Below are 18,891 nucleotides of genomic sequence, written 5' to 3' on the forward strand. Positions count from 1 at the left end.
TGAAGTCAGTCTGAATTCTGAAATCATGTTTATTTGCTCTAACAATGACAGTTTATGTATGAACAGCTATATATCTCTTGTCACAAACCTTGCCTCACTTGCATCTTTAGATTATCATGGTTATAACAGCACTATTATTATTGTTAATCTTGTGTTGGGAGAAAAAATAAAATGGGTATTCAATAACATGACTAAGGTAATCTTGGTAGATGGTCCTTTATAAAAAAAAAAATAAAAAATGGGAGGATTGGAAACACCAAAGTAATAAGAAAAATTGGAGGAAATAAAGGCCCAGAAAATGAAAGATTTGAACAGGAATAATGCCATCCCTGATAACCTGGAGAAACAGTAATAACTATAGTCCTGGGTGTGCCATGAGAAGCTCTAGGGATTCTGAAATTATGCTCCACATGGTTAAAAAAAAAAAGACAAACAATTTAGAGATAGTGTTTGTTTCTATTTCAGGTGGCAGACGTTAGTCGGTGGAATTCTGCTTCATATCTCCTGGAAGCTGGGCTGGGTGGAAATAAGCTTGTGTTCAAGGTACTGTGGGGTTTTCAGCATCTGATTAAATATTTGCTTTCTGTAGTTGAGTTACAGCATGGTTAAGTTGGTTGTGGAAGTTGCTAACTTGCTAAAAACATAAGACTTAGTGTGTGTCTGTGTGTTCTGCTTCGCAAGTGTAGGTGAAGTCTTGTGTTTCAGTCTAATGAATGTTCAAGGACATGCATTTCAACAGATTATTAATATAAAGTGGATTCAGTGTAACTTTTGGTAGGATAATGAGAAAAGGAAGCCATTAGAGAAGACTACAAGCTAATTCATCCAAGCATTTGTCTGCATCTCCTCCCTAGATTATCTTAAAAGTACCATAATAGAAACCTCTGTAATATTAGTTAAAAGCCCTCTTTCCTAAAATCTAGTTGCAGTGGAGTCTGAAATTGTGATCTGCCTTTTCCTCTCTAAGAGGTGTATGATTCTCATTTATGGGACACACTCTTATGTGTACGTCTAGTCTTCATAAATGCATGGCAAGAGTAGCCATTGCAGTGCACAGGGTTGGTATAATAATCAAACTTCAAATTCAAATGTGCTTTGTTGGATCGAGATCATCTTCTTGAACTGAGTGTGGCTGCAAATTGGAAGAGTCACCTAGAGTACTGTACTGTGTTCAGATAGATCCATTCCATAGTATGGAATGTGGCATATCCTTTATATTTCACAAAATGCTACGATTTATAAGATAGTCTACCTACAGAAATTGTTGAATCCCCATCACTGGAGATATTAAAAAAAATATTGAATGACCTGAACAATGTGGCTTAAATCTGAAGCTAGGGTATCAGGCTAGATGACTGCCAGAGTTCACTTCTTTTTTTAATCAGTGATTCTGTATTAGCAAATGACAGCTGATAACTTTTCTGTTTGGGTTACAAGCAATTGATTCGCAAAACCAAAGCTTCTCATTTAGAATGAAATCTTCTGCATGCATGTGTGTGAGAAGAACCAGGCTAAGTTCTGTTTTTTTCTTTTTTTTTTTTTTTCTGTGTGCAAGTGAGTACATCACCCCTGAAACCTAAGCGAAGTTGTAAATGGAAACAAAATTTAACTTCCTATCTTTTATCTTTATGTTTAGATAAAATGATATTGGTGCTGAAAGCAGTTACGGATGCTGGTTGAAGCAGAATTCGGTTCCAAACTTTGCTTTAGTAACAGTTACTGATACATATTGTTGTCAAATATATCTATTGTTTATGCATATTTTGTCTTCACAGTGCAGCCTAAAGGACAAAGGAATACAGCCATCAGTGATGTCCTTTTTAATTCATCTTTTCATCACTAGATGAGAAATTACTTCTGCCTTAAATCAAGAAAGTAAAAAAGTCGAGACACCACTAGATGTCAGCATACACTAGGGAAACTGATTTAAACAAACCTTGAGAAAGCTCTTCTGTAGTTTTCCAGAACATGCATTTTGTATCCGCTGTGGAACAAATGAAATGACCAGAATTAAATGATGTGTTTTAGCTATCGTTCAGCTGAGTACTTAAGCATGAATTTAAATCTTTCTTCAGATGAATTAAGAGCACGCTTTGCTGAACTCAACTTGTAGCATAGATCTCTTCTATTTAAAAAAAAAAAAAACAACAAAACAAAACATAGTGCTTCAGAGCTTTTGTCTGCTGTTTCCTCTCAAGGTCCTTTCCCCTGCAAAGATATTCTCCCAGTGGTCTGGAAAGGACATTTTTCTATCCCCTCTCTTGAAGAATTTTGGTCTCTGGATCTATTTTGTGTGTGTACATGTAGGATATTTAGAATATTTAAAACTACTATATCCAGTCATCAGTCTTCTCATACTGGAAATAACAAACTGCTACCCAAACTGCTACCCATCTTCGTGTTTCTACAGTCTTGAATATTTTTGTTCTGCAGACTGATCTCGTGCTTCCTGAGCCAGTTCAGGTTACCTCAAAGTATTTCAGAAGAATTATTTTATTACGTAGAGATCACTACACTTTTTCTGAAGGATATGACAAAGTCAGGAATACTAGCTTCTCAATAAAGTAAATAAAAACAGGCCCTCAGTTCCATTAAACATATTATTTAGAGTAATTTCTCTTTGGTTTTATGGATATCCTGCTTTTCATACGCTTCTCTTCAGTACTGCTGGAGTTTCTCATCATGGTTGTTGCTTCTACGGGGTGAATAGTGATTTGGATACAAGTTTTGCAGACAAAGAGGAACTCAGTGGAGTGCAGAGGATATGTGTGTATCACCTGCATAACGCTTCCAGTGCTGCCATGTGTTGCCCAGCTTCTGCCTAACCCTTGTAGGCACCTAAGGCCTCTGCGTTGTGCTTGGCGTTTCTGCTGGTGTTGAATTTTCTCCAGAGCTAAGCAGCAGCTAAGAGCCTTGCTTAAACCAAAGCTTCAAAGAATGGTTTCAGGGAAACTGCTCATTGACTTCAGTGGGCTTTGGATCTAGCCCCGCAACCACAAACTCATCAGTTCTTTTACGTCACTGAGCTTGCCTGTTTTGCACGTACATTGCTGTATTGCCAGCATAGGAAGCTACTAATTGGTCTGCATGCAAGACAGATCGTTGGTGCTGACATACTACATCAAACATGCATGCATTCTTTTTCAGTCCTGAAATTCCCACTTGGCAGCATAAAATTCTCTTTTCACATCCTGGGAAAAGTATCTGAAGCCCTTTTCCATTGCACTTCACAATGCTGCATTGGAAATGGAGACATATTTCACATACCTAGAATTTAGTGGTGGGGAACATGAAAGAGCAGTGTTTTGATGCTCTAAATGGAAATTAAGTTTTCATTTTGTGTTCCTTCTTCCCAGCCCTTCATTTCTCTTCTTCCCTTCCTTCTTTCTTGAATTTATGCCAATTCAATTTTTTTGGTGATGTGAAATCATTGGCAGTGAGGTATGACAGTTTTAAATCCTGGTCTTAGTGAAATTCCAGTTGAAGTCAATAACCTTAAAAGGCACAGGTTTTCTATAAAAATGATGATGACTACTGGAGTGGAAAAAAAATAAACAGCAATTTTTTGTGCCAGTAGAAGGATATAAACACTATTTCTTGTTACACTGTTTTTTTTGTTTGTTTTTTTAATCAAATATCTTGGAAAATTATATAAAGAAAGGAAACTTTTTTTTTCTTGTCTTAAAGCTTATAGAAATCCTTGGGTATGATGTATCTTCATTTAGACTTTTTTTTTACCTTTATTTGTCTGTTTTTTAGTATTTAATGAAGTGTGTTACTATAGTGGTAACTATATTTTGACTCTTACATGCTAGCTGGAAGCGTAATCCGAGCTGATGAATAGCAAATAATTTGCCTTCATTTTAAAGAAACAGAGTTAAATGCTAAAACTCTGACTTTAATTCAAGGTTTAGGAAGAGTGAATGAAGGTAACATTGTCTTCAGTCCTGGGAAACCTCTGATTTAGTCCTTTAAATTGCTGTCACTTCTTTCCTCCCTTGCTCAAAATCTTACATTATTCTCTCTGAAGTTTACCACCTACCTGATTCATTTTTTCCCTGAAGTACCGAGATCAAAAAAGGAAGAGTGCAAATTCTGAAGCCCCTTCTCAAAACCTGACTCGACTGCCATGATGAAGACTTAAAAAAAAATACAAAACACCACAAGATCAATCTGCGATGACTTCATTCCTCCATTAATTGTCAAACTGCCTCTAGGAGTTTGGCTTAGTCAAAGGAGTATCATTAGGAAATCTCAAGAGACAGGCTCCCACAGAGACAATCTGATCTTTAGGAAGGATCTCTTTGTAAATCTGGCTGAGAAATGAATGTGTGGGTGGGCAAGTGTATTTGTACATAGTGAAAATGTGTGCTGTCTGTGCAAGTGCGCCATTTTATGCCTTCATTTGTAAGTTTTTTTCTTCCTTTTACAGTGTATCAAGGAACTTACTAAAATGAAATTGCTCTCCCTTAAAACCAATAGGAGCAATTGCTATGAAATAAACATTTTTTTTGTAGGAGAGCAGCCGAGGAAGAAGTACAAGAAAGGAACTAGCAGAAATACTGTCTATTTGGGATTAGTTGAAGTGGTCCATTTCTGTCTCAGAGACTTCTTTAGTCAGCGGGAGGAATATTGAACAATCAGACAATAAATTTAATATGCACACTTTTGAATATATATGTAATATTCCTTGCAAGTAAGTGTCGCTGACTGCATGTAAACAGAACGTGGTGAAGTAATGCAATTCTAATTGTTTTCACAGGTCCGAAATCCTGTCATGGCTCCCTGCTTCAGTACTTTTTGTGGGCATTATTTACGCTGGCTCTAAGGCGCTATCTAGATTGGTAAGAAATGCACAAGTAGAAGTCAGTTCATTACCGCCTCGACTTTTTGAGCAAAGAATGTTCCCTTCATACAACGGGCTTAATGCTGTTCCTGGGTTGCGGGAAAAGAAAGGTGGAGGAGCTCAAATAATACAGAATCTGTTAATGGTGCTAGAGCAGCAATCCAGTCCTACAAAGTGTAAAGCAGTAACAAAAAGCACAAAATACCTTCATCTTTCCTTGGTCTCTCTGACAGTCTGAAGAACTCAGAATCTCTCCAGAATACTCAGGGTTTTGCAGACAGATCCTCAGTAGTCTGAACTGTGCAAGTAGGGAAGAAGTTACAGAAGTTCTTAGCTATAACTTAATTTCTTAGCTATAACTTAGCTATAAGCAAAAGGGTGAATGGGACACATTTCTGTGGGAAATCCTTCCAGGAAGAGGATGAAGACTCTTTCAGTGAGAGGCTTTAAGGCTTTACAAGATTTGAGAAAATAAATTGAAAGTTGGGAAGGGATTATGGGAGTGGTTAGAGTCATTGGATTGATGAGCCATTTGAATCACAATAACCTACCAAATGTTTATTCAGGGGATATCAAACCTGCTTTCATTAAAGCTGACTGCCTTTTGCTTAAGTGAGCCAGCGTTTCTCAAAAAATCCTGACAGATGGTCTCTGTCCTCTTGACCAATGCAGTGGGCCTTGTCTTAGACCCCAGTGATATCTGGTAAAGCCTGGCTGTGTGCTCAGAAGCCACATGCCTCCAGATTAGCTCTCTCTCATGGTGATTGCATTTACTTCCTCTTAGTTCCTTGTCAAAGCAAGTTCCATGGGGCTTCCCTGGTGTAAACTCAGCAAAGATCTCTAAGGAAGGAGCTGCCTGGAAACAAGGATAAAGCCTTGGCAGCAACACCTTTTCCGCCTGCTCACCTGAGAGGTGGAGGAGGTCTGAATTGTATCCTCTCTTGTTATTTCTACTTTCAGAGTCCGGTAAATTACATTATTTCCATGCCTTTCCTACTCCATGGTCATTCAAGAGTAAGATGTGCTGGAGTGGCAGCGGGCCTGTAAATGGTTTTCTGATTTTTATCCCAAACCGTTGATCAGGAGCATCTCCCATTTCTGCATGGATTTTTGTTGTTCATAGACAAGGATTTTGAGGCCTAATTCCGTGGCTATTTTGGAATAAAGACGAGTAGTCCTAGGCCATAATTAGTATATAGTTCCTTGTATTGGTCCTAAATTCAATCTTACGTGCTAGCTTTACTTACAGTAACTTTGCCTACAACGGTTTTATGACGTAGTGAGAAGAAAAATGCACTCTCCCAATCCTTGTACCAAAATGGCTCAGCTCACAAGTATACTTGAATTAAGTGGGTTTGTTTCCAAAGCAGAAATCATGTGAACTTTTTGGATCAAAACCAGGGATGCCCACTTTCAAACACTACTGTACAATGCCAGGACTGTAATATAGTTTCTATTTGTGTCTCTCCCAAGAGTCACTGGCAGTCTCTCCTGCCCAGGAGTTCACGGCTGGGACTGGAGGAGGGGGCTGCTTAGCTCTGGACTGTGATGCATTAGCAAAAGTATGCAGAACTGTGAGGGGAGGTTTGTACAGAGTCTGTTCACCCTGCCCATCCGACTAGCAAACCTTTCTTTTCGTTAGCATCAAGTCCACTCACAAATTAAAGACATAGTCACATCAAAGACAGTAGACATATGGAGAAGGTTAACAGGGCTAGGCAAACTGGAGCCATTGTTGGCTCTGAAACACATATGGAAGAGCCAAAAATGGAGTGGGGGAGAGGGAGGAAAGAAAAACCCAACAAATTGGCTTCACAAAAGGAATAATGTAAATTTTGCTGTCAACTTGCCTTGTATATCGTTATTTCTTTACAGTTACTTGTATTTCCTATCGTGTCAGGCTCAGGATGGTTATGTTAGATAATTCTGTTTTATTGTGCTTAGCTGTCCAGCAACAGGGTTGTGAATTGGTTTTCAGAAACAGTGAAGCAGGAGCTGACAAATTCATGCTAGTTCTGCTCGTGTGATTTTGCGTTCCTTGCTAATTTAGAGGTGTTAAGAGTTATCTTGGTGAAACTGTTGTGTTTATGGATCCACCTCAGTTGTCGCTATGGCTCTAAATGTTTATTTAGTGATCCTTATCCAGCTTTATGGGAAAGAAGAGAAAAATACAGATTTCTGATTACAAAGTCAAGACAGGGAGATGATACTATCTGATACTTACAAGGCAAGGACATCACTGAGAAATTAACTTATTCGCTACTCATGATTTAAATACTATCCATAAGAAGGGAAATACTGCTTCCTACAACTGCTTTAGTCTTTAGGTTATCTTAATTGGAGCAGAGAGTTGCTTCTGTTTCAACTGTCTGAGAGACCATGGATCTGATTTGGAGGAAGTATTATGAACCACTAATTCAAGTTGGTTTTGCTTGGGGCGATGGGTGTCTTACTCATTATTGTTATCACTGGGGTTTGTTGCTTAATGATTTCATATTGGGATGGTGGCCAGATGCCTCGTTGGATATAATTTCAGCATCACTCGTGTGTGAACTATTATATTTCCACCCTAATTTCTGGCAGCTCTTCCTAGCAGGAACTGAAAGCAATTGCCGAAAATAATCTTACTCGTAGTTTTGTTGCTAGGAGTAACACTGTATTCTTAGTACCCGCAGACAGAGATGGGAAAACTAATGAGAATGGTGTGCTGTGGAGGCTGTAGATACATGAATAGAGAGGCAAAACCTGTGGCAAATCTTGCAGTGGTAGCTCTGGATGAACAGACTGAGCACTCAGAAGTGGGAGAAGCAATCAGGGTTAAAGATGCCTGTGCCTTGTAATAGTGATCATGCTCTTGGAATGGGTGTAAGTCCCCTTTAGGAGATATGACATGGGTTTACAATTTAAAAACAAACAAAATAACACGAAGCCCTGGGACAGCTAGCCCTAAGAGGAGCACCTATTCCTATGCCAGTGACTGTTCTGAGTTGATTCAGGCTTTTTTTTTCTCTCCCAATGGCAGCCAATTCCGGTGTTCCTCACTGTACAGAATGCAGCAGAAGTCATAACCTGTGGCTTCCAGAAGTTTGTGCAGAAAGAGGTAATTGGTCTGTTAATTGAGGTATTCAAGGCACCTCCTGTGATATAACTGCCCTATAACAAAACACCTCATTTCTTTTTATATAGGCATTACTGCTGTGTGCTTTTCTGCTCTCGCTGTGATAGCAAGTCCCTAATGAGTCCCAGAGAGAGATTTGCTGTTGACAAGTATCTATATCGATGTTTTCATTTCCTCTTTAGTTGATGAAAGACTGCAAGTGCATATTGATGGTTTGATCTGCATTTTAAAGACTGGCGTGGTCCCATCTCTCTTATGCCGTATGTAAGACTTTCATCGTTTGAGCTAAGGGCTGTTCTCCAGCCTCTTGTCCCCCATTCTCTATGTGTATCCGGGGTTGCCCCTTCCCAGGTGCAGAGTCTGGCACTTGCTGTTGTGAAACTTCATGCGGTTGGTGATTACCCAGCTCTCTAATTTGTCAAGATCTTTCTGCGAGGCCTCTCCACCTTTGATGGAGTCAGCCACTCCTCCCAATTTAGTATGATCTGCAGACTTACTCAAAATACCTTCTTGTCCTAGTAATCCAAGACATTTATGAAAACATTGAAGGAAACCGGACCTAAAATGGAGCCATGGGGAACCCCAATAGTGACTGCTCACTCACCTAATGTATTCCGTTTACTGTAACCCTTAGATAGATCACATCTCCATGTGAAATTTTGGACAAACAGCGCATTTTTGGATTTGTTTCTGAGTGATTGAGAATCTGTTCCAATACCTGTTAAAGTGAGGAGAACAATTCCTACTTACTTTAATAAGAGATTTTTTTTTTTGGCTCTTCAACTACACTACAGGAGATTTTTCTTTTTAGGCAATGAAATGCTATTCTAAGTGTCTAACCAGAGCTGTTGTGTGAGGTAGCACTGGGAAATCACAAAATCATTTCTGCAATGGCCTATGGCTTGTAGTGGAAGAGATCTTCCCTTCATTACCTCTGCTGTGCATATAGAAGACAAATAAATGGCTGTTTGCTATTCGTGACAAGCTGAAGAGCTCTGAAAGGTTATGACTAAGGGATTTAACAGTGCGTACCATGGCGTGTCCCTATGGCATATTTCCCTGTCTAGTGTCCATGCCAAAGTGTTTTTATCTTTTTCTTCTAGCTCACATGCTTATGTTTCCTGTCTTTGAAAACAAAAGCATGATGGGGAGGGATAATGCAAACACAGCTCTTGCTAGGAGTCTTCAGGGGAATAATTTTGGACCAGGGGATTGGGAAACTCATGAATTTAGACCAAGACTGATTTGGTTGGGATAATACCTAATTAATTAAGGATACTTAATATTTGAATACATACAAAATGCAGTTTTGGTACACTTCAAGATGCGAGTGAGGACCAGGTATTAAGTTAGAGGATGGTTTCAGGTTTACTTGCTGGTAAATAACCTGAAAATGTTAAAAAAAAAAAAATAAAAAAAAATGAGGGTAGGCTCATCTGTAATCCTTGTTCTTTTTTTTTTCAAAATAAATTTGCTAAGCAGTACTCACACATAATGGGCTGTTGAGTGTTCAGTGGCTTTTTAATGTGCGGGAAGATCATCTGTGATCACATAGATTAATTTTGAAATCATATGTTCTTTTTTACAGCAGACCTCTCATCTGAAAGTCTGTAGGTAAGTTTTTAAAACTGCTCAAATTCAGATTCAGACTTGTTTTGGCTCCAGCTTCTGTATTTGTTTCAGATAGTAGCACATCAAAACAATGAAGAATATTAAGACATATTCCTGTAGGCAGTGAGTCTAGATTGCAACAGAAGTAATTAAATGTTTTTAAAATGAATTTTTTAACAATTCCTTAAATAGATCCTTTTTTTTTTCTCATTATAAAAAGTAAAAAAAAGCTAGAAGTAACAAAGCAGTGATTGTAAGAATGTTTTTGAAAAGGAGATGGAAATCAGGTTTGATAATCCAGTGGATAAACAGTAAGAAAAAGACAATGTGATAGAAAATAGCTAAAAATGCCTTTCCTAAGGAAGAAGAGGTGGGTGACATCCAGCATCATTCTGTTAGCATTGATAAACAACCTTACCAATCTTGGTTGGGCCTAGTTGTGCAGGCTTCAAAAAGGAGATAAAGTGACAAACAGAAGTTGGCTATACACGTATTAAAAATTTCATTCTTCCTGCCCATCTTCTTGAAAAACTGTCCTCCATGTTTTGTAATCTTTTAGCTGTACTTAGAGTGGACAGTTTTGGTTTATACGTTAGTGTCTTTGGAGGCCCTGTCTTCCTACTTCCTCCGCGTTGTTCCCGTTAGCTGACTTACTATGGCCTTATTTTCACTAGTGGATTATCGCCAAGGACACCAGTTTGTTGTTTTCAATCTTATTTGTTCTGTCTTTTCCTTCTATGTCCCTGGAAAGCGGGAAAACGAGCTGCAAAAGCAGATATTCACTATTATTGATAGTGATTGTCCATAGAAATTCTACACCTGCATTTTCTGCGTAACCCGTAGAAATCCTGACTCAGCCACAGTTTAAGGTTTTGTTTAGTCCAGCTCAATGGACTAGGGGAGGATTTGAGCTGCACTTACATCGTTTCTGCCATTCTGCCACCACTCTCTCCCACTTCGCTCTGTGTTCTGGAGCTAACAGCATACTTTTAATGGAGCCACCACTGCTGAAATTGTAATAAGGAATTTGTCTTAATGGCAGAACTTTTTGGTATCTGTTCATAGCCAGAGATGGGTTGGTTTTAGTTTTCTGAAGAAGCCTAGGGAGGCCAGATGGCAAGTGAAGAACAGTATTCCCTAAAAATAAATAAATACAATTTCAACGATGTTTTGTGCTGCTTTTCTTCTTGTAGAACTTCGTTCTGTATTATTAGCTATGAAGAATGATGTAAAACTTAATTTTGGTGGCAGAAATTGCTTTTTAAATACATGGAATAAAAATGAAGTAAACAAAGCGTCACTGTAAAATCGAGTGGAAGTGTCCATATTTCACTGGGAGTACAAGCTTTTAGTCTTGTTTTTTTTCTCTTTCCCACAGCGTGCTGTTCCTTCTGGTAGCAGCAGTGTGCCTTCCTTTGTTTGACACCCAGGTGAGCTCTGTTTTTGTAAAACAGCTCTAGTTTGACCTTGATGTTTGTTCTCATATAAGGGATGAAGCTTTTACTTGTAAGCTAGGGCAGGGTTCCTGCAAAGGAGTTGTAAGTGTGGCCTATTGGCTTGTTAAAATCTTGCTGGTTTTAATGTATTTGCATCCTGGCAAAACCTCTGACCAGGGCACACATGGAGCTCTTCAGTGAAGCTAGTGGCAGAAAAGACCTTGGTGTAACTTACAGGGCTTTAATCAAATCACTTCAGTTTGAATGTGCAAGTGGTTTCCTAAATAAGCTTTGTAATCACTCTGTGCACTTTGGTGGCCACTGGAGAAAGAAAGGAGGTATCTAGATCTAGAGTAGCTCAGTCCAGCATAGATCTGTTCTTTGGAGATGCCTGTCTCTCTTTTGGAGGCTTAGGAAAGCTGCTTCCCTGATTTAGAGACTTCAGTTAATATCCGAAGTCAGGTGGGAAGAATATGGGACTTATCTGGATGCATTTGATGAAACATAGATATCAACAGTGTTGCACCTGAACTGGCTCCCATCACGTCCATGGTGCAGAGTAGCAACTTGTCGTATATAATTCATCTTCCCTGAAAGCAGACATCAAAAATAAGCCAAGTGAATTTCCTTCAAAAATGTTTATTTTTCCCCATTGATTGTGAAGAGAGCCTAGTGTGCTCAGAGCGTTCTTTTAGGATACTCTGCAGTTACTGAGAGCCTTGGGGAGAGAGACTGCTTAGCTGCTGGAGGGGCTGAGAGGAGAAAGGAGGCAAACGAACACCACTTCCAAGACCTTAGTGGTATTCCTCTGATCCCCTCAGCCCTCTCTGACTGCCAGTCCAAATGTCGAGGGGCTGCCAGAAGTGAACTTTTCTGCTGAGTGAAAAATGGCTGTGATACAAGAGTAAACAGGCTGGAATTCATAGTCTCAAGCTGTTTAAAATGGTGTCTGTATCTGAAAGAAATAGAGCTGTCCTCACCAAGGCTGAGAACCAGGGTGACAGAGGATAGGGATACCTTGCATATGCCAAATCTCTAAGGGGAACAGAAAGAACTTTAGTCTTCTCTAGACTTTCTTAGTCGTCTTCTCTATACTTGTAGCGTAGCTCCCAATGTATTTGCTTTATGAAGTACTGCAGGGAAATAGTAATACCTATGTTTATGTGAACATGCTTTAATTTACTTGGATGTTCGTTATTGCAGTTTGATCCAAATGGTTATTTCTGGGCCCTAGTTCACTTGATCTGCGTTGGTAAGTCATTTCCTTTTGGAAGGAGAATTGCGAAAAGTAAATGTGTTGTAGAAGCAAATCAGCTTTATTGTGAAGTTATTGATATTTAAGGTTTTTGATATAAGAAACATTTGAAAAGAATAAAGAAGGTCAGTAAAGAAAGTGCATACCTTTTATAGCCTTTATGTTGGAAACAAAGGAATAAACTAGATACTGCAGTCAGTTAATTGTGGATGAGGAAATACACATACAGTTTTAATCAACACTAAGCCTTTCGGGGACTTTTTAATGGTTGGCCTCTAAGAGATGCTTCTCTCAGGGGGGAGAAGAAACATGAAGAAAAACAAATAATATCTTTATTGCACACACACATTTTATTTAAAAGCTCACAAAAAGTATTCTAAAATATCATGGAATATGTTCCCAGAGGAAGGGTGTTGAAATGTTGGTGTTTTTGATGCAATCATATGTATTTTTAAAAACAAACAAAAAAGAGTTGCATGACCTGTCGGTATTTGTATGTTTTAATTTTGTCTTTTTCAGATTAAATATTAATTTGGATAAATAATAATAATTCTCTGAAAAGTTAAAAACAGACCTAAAAAATCTGAAGAAAACATGAGCAGTGATATTTAAGTAGGATATTTGTAACATTAAGTTGGATTGTAAGGGATTTGTATTTTGTTCTTAGAACTGCTGTAAGACTGAGTGACTCATTCGTATGTTAAGTCTTGTCTGCAAATCAGGGATGATTCCTTCTTTATTTTGTGCATTCCTATTGTAAATTTTTTAGGTCAGAGGTTATGTGTTTATATGTATTTGTGTCTAAGGAGGTCTAGAGATTGCATGCTAAAAAAGCTGTATACAGATAAGAAGTATTACTTTTTCTTTAGGAAATGTCATATGGTAAACATTTGCTCATTTAGATAAAACAACAGTCTACGGATTTTTCACTTCAAATACTTGTTTGCTGTAACTAGTGATGTTACTGCTTTCATAGTTGTTTCCTTTGTAAAGCATTGCTAGACCAGAGGTGGAACGCTGCTTAGAACCTCCAGGAGCCCTAATCTGTGTTGTTGAAATGTGTAGGAAGTGACAACATAATGTTTATGCTCAAAATACATCTTTTTTCCATTTTGCTTATTTCTGAGAGGAAGCTGTTTATGTAGCTGTTGAAGTTTTTATGTAATTGCATTTTCTATCAACTAACACAAAATAATGATGCTGAGAGAAAGGGTGAACAGGTGAACTAACATCACATAATTAAGATAGAACATAGAGGAAGGACATGTTTTGCCTTTCAGCTTGGTTTGAAGAGAAATGGTAAAAAGGGGGAAAAAGGTAAAGAGGTCTGAAGAAGTAGAGCCTGAAGCTGTGTTATTCCTTACTTGAGTGCTTAAAGCCTTTCCCAAAATAGAAGTGGGAGCTAACCAAGAGGTGAGTAGGTAAAGATAGATGGTAAAGAGCCTGGAGAGCCTAGAGCTGAGAGAACTGTAAAGAGCAAAAATGGCTCAGAACCAACAGCTATAGGAGCCTTCATAGATGAACACATCATAGAAGTTACCCAGAAAAATGGTGAAAAATGGGAAGAATGGATTCTTCAGCACTTCATTTGCATACACGTTTGTACTTCCCTCCCCATTTTTTAGTTTCCATGAGCTAGAAGTCATCTCTTTGGAAGGACTGGCAGCAATATGTCATAATGGCAGTAATCTGAGGCATAATGGCAGTAATCTGAGGTGATAACACTTTGAAAACCATTAATTTGAAGCGATAGGTTGATTTTACTCATGATTTATGTATCCTTTGTGCTGTGTTTCTAACTGTAATTTAGAGGGGTTCCACGTCTGTCAGTACCAATGACCAGATAAGCTGTTGTTTGTCAGAATGATTGCATGCTATGGTAATTGCACATCATTTCAATTGCAGGGGCTTACAAAGTATTTCACAAGTTATGGAAACCTAGTTCTTTCAGGTATTGTGTTTTCATTTTTTTTTAAAAAAGAAGGAGATTACTATCAAAGAGGGTTGATCTGTGTAGCAGTCAGGTAAACTGTAGGGATCTTTGCTTCATCACGATGAACTGGATCACTCTTGGTTAATCGTTAATGACTTTTACAAGAGGAGCCTTGTTGTTGATGATCTTAAGAATACTGTGCAGTTATTGATATTTATACTGCTAATGCAAACACTGAATTAGTTTTAAACAGTCCGTTATCAAAGGATGATGACTCAATCCTGGAAAAATATCCCCTCATTACTGGCACTGGCATTAAGAGGAAATGTTAGTTTGTGTTAGACTTGAAAGCTGCAAGGTTTGTCTCTGTCAGTATCTCCCAATGGGATACAATCTCAAAAGTGTTTAACAGCTGGTGAGTTGTTGCAGGATGTGAATGTCTGAATAACTTGAAACCTTGAGACTTTGCAACAAACTTAGCAACAGCTTTGCACACTAGATCTTCAACCATACAGTAGTTTTGAAAGCAGGTGCATTGTTCACATGACATATTTGTGGTGTCTATAATCTGCAATTGTCTGTATAGGGAAGGGTGTGTTGCCACTGCATATTAAGCGTATGTGTGCAACATGTGTATAGGGTATGGATAGGCTCATTTATTTCAAAACCATTTTCCATCTTTGTTTAAAGGGTCTAAATTTTGGTCAAACTCACCGTATCTTTACTTTCAATGACACTCCCATTGACAGAGTAACAACAGAAATAGTGTGCAAAAGCTGTGTAGGTTAGTATGCTGATTAATATTATGATATTAATAGTTTGTTTATAATATTATAAGTATGCTATATAACACGTATAATGCAAATATGTTGCAACATTACAGTGTTATAATACTCCTACCTATACTGATCTGTTATATCAAGTGAATGGCATTATTAAAAGAACACTTTTTTCTCCTCTCCTAGTGAATTGGACCAACAGTACATCAATTATGTATTCAGGTAAAACTAATAAGCCTTTGATACGCTATTGTTGTTTTTCTGTAGTGTATGTCTTCATTTTTAACCATGTCTCGTTTAGGAAACTCAGAGCTACCACTGCTTAAATGTATTTATTTAGCAGGATGTTCATTGGAAGAATATGGCTTAGCAGCTGCATGGTTTTGGCTCTGGTTGTAGGTGGGCATGCCAATATACACCTGGGGAGGTAACGAGGTGTTAATTACGAATTTTTAATCACCATGTGCACAAGTGATCTATCTTTTCCAGAAATAATATTTACTGAGTAACTCCCTGGCAAAACCTCCACCACAGAAAATCAAACTTAAACTAAATTGCCAGAGGGAGAGGCAGTGATTATAAAAGTACCACGTGCAAAGAACATGAGCAGTAACTGATTGTTGAGAGTGCTGTTAGTGGGGTTGAGTAATTCAGACCTTTAGCTGTTTTTCTGATTTGGAGATATAAAACTGGCTTGTTATTTTGTAGTTAGTAAAAGAGCCTGAGTCACAGACCAGAGTCCCCTGGTTGTATTATTTTTGTGTGTGTGTGTGTGTTTTCTGTTTTATTTGGGAACAAATCAGTCCTTTCCCCAAAGAGCTATATAAGCTAGAGCATTCAGTGTGTAAGGTTTCCACTAGATTTCTGTAAGGCTTTATTTGAAGTAAGGTGTAAAGAGACTACTAGATCCTTCTCCATCCATTATCACATCTGCTTGTATATATTGACCTCTTTTCTTAGAATGGTAACTAAAGTTGTGTGGGAATGCTCTGGAGTATGGATGCGGAGCTCTAAGGAAGCAAGGTGGTCAAAGGGACTGAAATACATAAATTAGTCAGGGCAGAAGTGGAACACAGAACAGAAGTTAGGAATAAGCATAGCAAAAGTGAAGTGCTTGTCTGTTTGATTAGATGGATGTGTGCTTTAATCCGACCTTGTTACAGATGCCTGACAGGAACACATCAGGGACACTGGTGTAAGATAGTTACTTAACTTAGGTTCCCATTTATCTTACGAGCATCACCAGCATAACACCATGTATCTCTTTCTATCATAGCCCAATCAGATCTTCTATTTCCATTAAAAAAAAAAAAGTAATGCAGGCCACTTGGGGTTTGTATGGTTCCAGTGTCTGTTCACCAAGGTCCCATGTGTTGACAGTACCTGAATATCAATTTGCCTGAAGTAGGTTCTTGTTTTAAGTCAGTTGTTGTTTCCTATTTAGTGTGAAGTGCAAAGCAAATCAATTTTACTGAAAGGAGGTAGTTGTATTTATTGAACTGTTTTGAAGAATGTTAGTCATGGAGCTTGCAAATGTGTTGCTATGTACAGAGATAATCCATGAAGTCTTGAAAGAATTATAACTGTATGTTTAATGTTGAAGGAAGAATCACTAAACAAGCAGTAAAATCATTTGTTTTTTTTTTTCACTTGTCAGCTGCCCAACTATGGCTCTTGGTTGTCATTTTAGCTGAAAACTGCATTTGGGCCTCGACCTTTATTCAGATTTTGGCTGAAGGTCTTAATTTTGCAGCTTCGATTGAGTAGTGAGATCTATGTTCCGTATGATGTTAGCTGATGGTATCCTTTGAAGTCTGTGAAGTTGTGTCCAGCAGAGAGCAGGAGTTCCACATTACATGGAAAGGATGATTATGGTTGTAGAGGGTTTTGAAAAGGCGAAGCTTCTCAACTAAGGAACTATGAAGTACAGTGGTGTGTATTTAGAAACTTAAAATAATGATAAAAAAAGCAGAGAGACTGTGCAAATTGGGAGATAGCTTTTTTTTAGCATCTCGTTAAAAGCAGAAATGTGTTACTAAAGTTTGAAAAGATTGTTTTATGATTAAGGGCTTAAAGGTCAGCATAACTTCTGAGCTGATGGTGCAAAGCAGTTGCTGGAAAACAGGTGGCTTATTCCTTGAAAAGAGGAGGTGGAAGACCGGGTGCTCATTTGTTTGTTTTACATCTCTGAGTATCCATGTATCTCTGTCTATCTGTATATATTTCTGTCTGGTAGAGGACCTCACAGTTCATGGCACTTGGGCCTCTACTTGTCTAGGGAAAACAAACAGCACCATGAGCAGTGGAATAAATGACACCTGGTTTCTTCCAAGTTTTTGTGTTGTCATTACAGCTGTCATCTCTGATAGTGTGTGAAATTCGGTGGCAGCTCTCTCCTTGTTTGTGACCTTCGTGAGGTGCCACTGAAGTGAAGGCCCTCTGGTGTCTAACAGGGCTGAGAGCTTCCTGCCACCAGAGGCACTGGCAGGATTTGTCCCTTCAGGAGACCTGTCAGCATGTAGTTATCTTCGAAAGGTCTGCCGCTCCCCAGGTTTGGATGAAGCTGGTCAGCATGTTTGAGAGCTATGTGAGATGGCTGACAGACACACGGTATTGTTGCAAGGACTTAATTTCTGTAGGAAACAGTCAAGAGTATTTCTAAATGGCACTGAACAGAAGACCTTTTACTCTAAACTCTGGATGAGTGCAGACTTCTTCGGCCTCTTCTTGCAGATAACTAGTGACAGGACAAGAGGGAATAGCCTCAAGTTGCACCGGGGAGGTTCAGGTTGGAAATGAGGAGACGTTTCTCCTCAGAAAGAGCAGTCAGGCATTAGGACGGGTTGCCCAGGGAGATGGTGGTGTCACCATCCCTAGGGGTATTCAAGGCAAGGTTGGACGTGGTGCTTAGGGACATGGTTTAGTGGGTGACATTGACGGTAGGGGAATGGTTGGACCAGATGATCTTGGAGGTCTCTTCCAACCTTAAAGATTCTGTGATTCTTATGGGCAATTCTAGCTCAGAATTACTGTGAATTTGCTTATCTCTGGCAGAGGGTACCCAGCATTTTGTGATTTAGCATGCTGCTTCCTCTCAAGGACTGTTTTGGCCGTGACAGGATCCTGGTTCCATCTCTGAGACAGGACAGTAACATCTACTGGTGGTCTTGTCTGTATGAGCTTCTACGAGGGAACTTCCTAGAGCAGTATTAGTGCAACGTCCCCCTGTTAGCGCTATTACCAGTAGGCCTTTGTGGTTTCTTATTTCTGACCAGATCAGATGGCTGACATGTGGCTGTGCGGAGAAAAGAAAGCAGCTGTGTGAACACAGCCAAGTAGTTTTTGTCATCATAGGGTCTGTTCAAACTGTTTCTGTCAGTGCAAAACCAAAATCGTGCTCTGTGTGGAGGCACTGCCTGGATGGAGCAGATTAAAAGCTCTGTCCCAAGCAACTGGGTGTTACATTGCACCAATATGTCAGATTAAAAATACATGTATTTAAATTTAAGAAACAATAACTGTATTGGCTCTGTTGAATGCTTCCAGAGGTGCAGCTGAAATTAGCAGTCTCCTAACATGTGCTGTCCTTGTAAGCACTGTTTCTCATTTTAAAATCTGAAACAGTTTTGTGGGGGAGAACATCTGAAGTTAGAGTGTTAGCAAATGTATATGGACAGGAACTTTCCAGATCTGAAGAAATACTTGTTGATGATGAAAGTGTGGTGGTGTTCTTACTTCATCACTTACAGCATGATTATTCAGGGGATTTTTAAGAGGGAGCCTGGCCAGGGACAAACGTAGGGGAAGGAAAGCAGAGCTGTGCTATGTAGGGAAGGGAGGAGTGATGTTGCTTCTTTGTGCCCAGCCCGATCCTCCTCTTCATCCCTCTCCTTTTTGTTGTCCCTCTGATCCT

The 18,891-nt window shown here is 39.0% G+C and overlaps 1 protein-coding gene across 3 annotated transcripts in view; it reads left to right on the forward strand.

The window, feature by feature from the left end:
* The window catches only part of TMEM241 (transmembrane protein 241), a 56,388-nt gene that overhangs the window by 4,254 nt on the left and 33,243 nt on the right, over nucleotides 1-18,891 (forward strand). For 2 of the 3 annotated variants that reach the window (XR_014579621.1, XM_083823949.1), the window contains exons 3-10: nucleotides 466-543; nucleotides 4,763-4,844; nucleotides 7,869-7,946; nucleotides 9,553-9,578; nucleotides 10,954-11,005; nucleotides 12,215-12,263; nucleotides 14,172-14,217; nucleotides 15,165-15,200. Coding sequence is in view for 2 of the 3 variants with exons in the window: in XM_083823949.1 (XP_083680075.1) it covers nucleotides 466-543; nucleotides 4,763-4,844; nucleotides 7,869-7,946; nucleotides 9,553-9,578; nucleotides 10,954-11,005; nucleotides 12,215-12,263; nucleotides 14,172-14,217; nucleotides 15,165-15,200 (447 nt within the window). In the remaining variant the exon portion in view is untranslated. The remainder of the gene's footprint in view (nucleotides 1-465; nucleotides 544-4,762; nucleotides 4,845-7,868; nucleotides 7,947-9,552; nucleotides 9,579-10,953; nucleotides 11,006-12,214; nucleotides 12,264-14,171; nucleotides 14,218-15,164; nucleotides 15,201-18,891) is intronic. The other variant, XM_083823950.1, reaches the window with a different exon arrangement.

The sequence above is a fragment of the Anser anser genome (genome assembly GCF_964211835.1).
Source record: "Anser anser genome assembly, chromosome: 2".
NCBI classification, from domain to species: Eukaryota; Metazoa; Chordata; class Aves; order Anseriformes; family Anatidae; genus Anser; species Anser anser.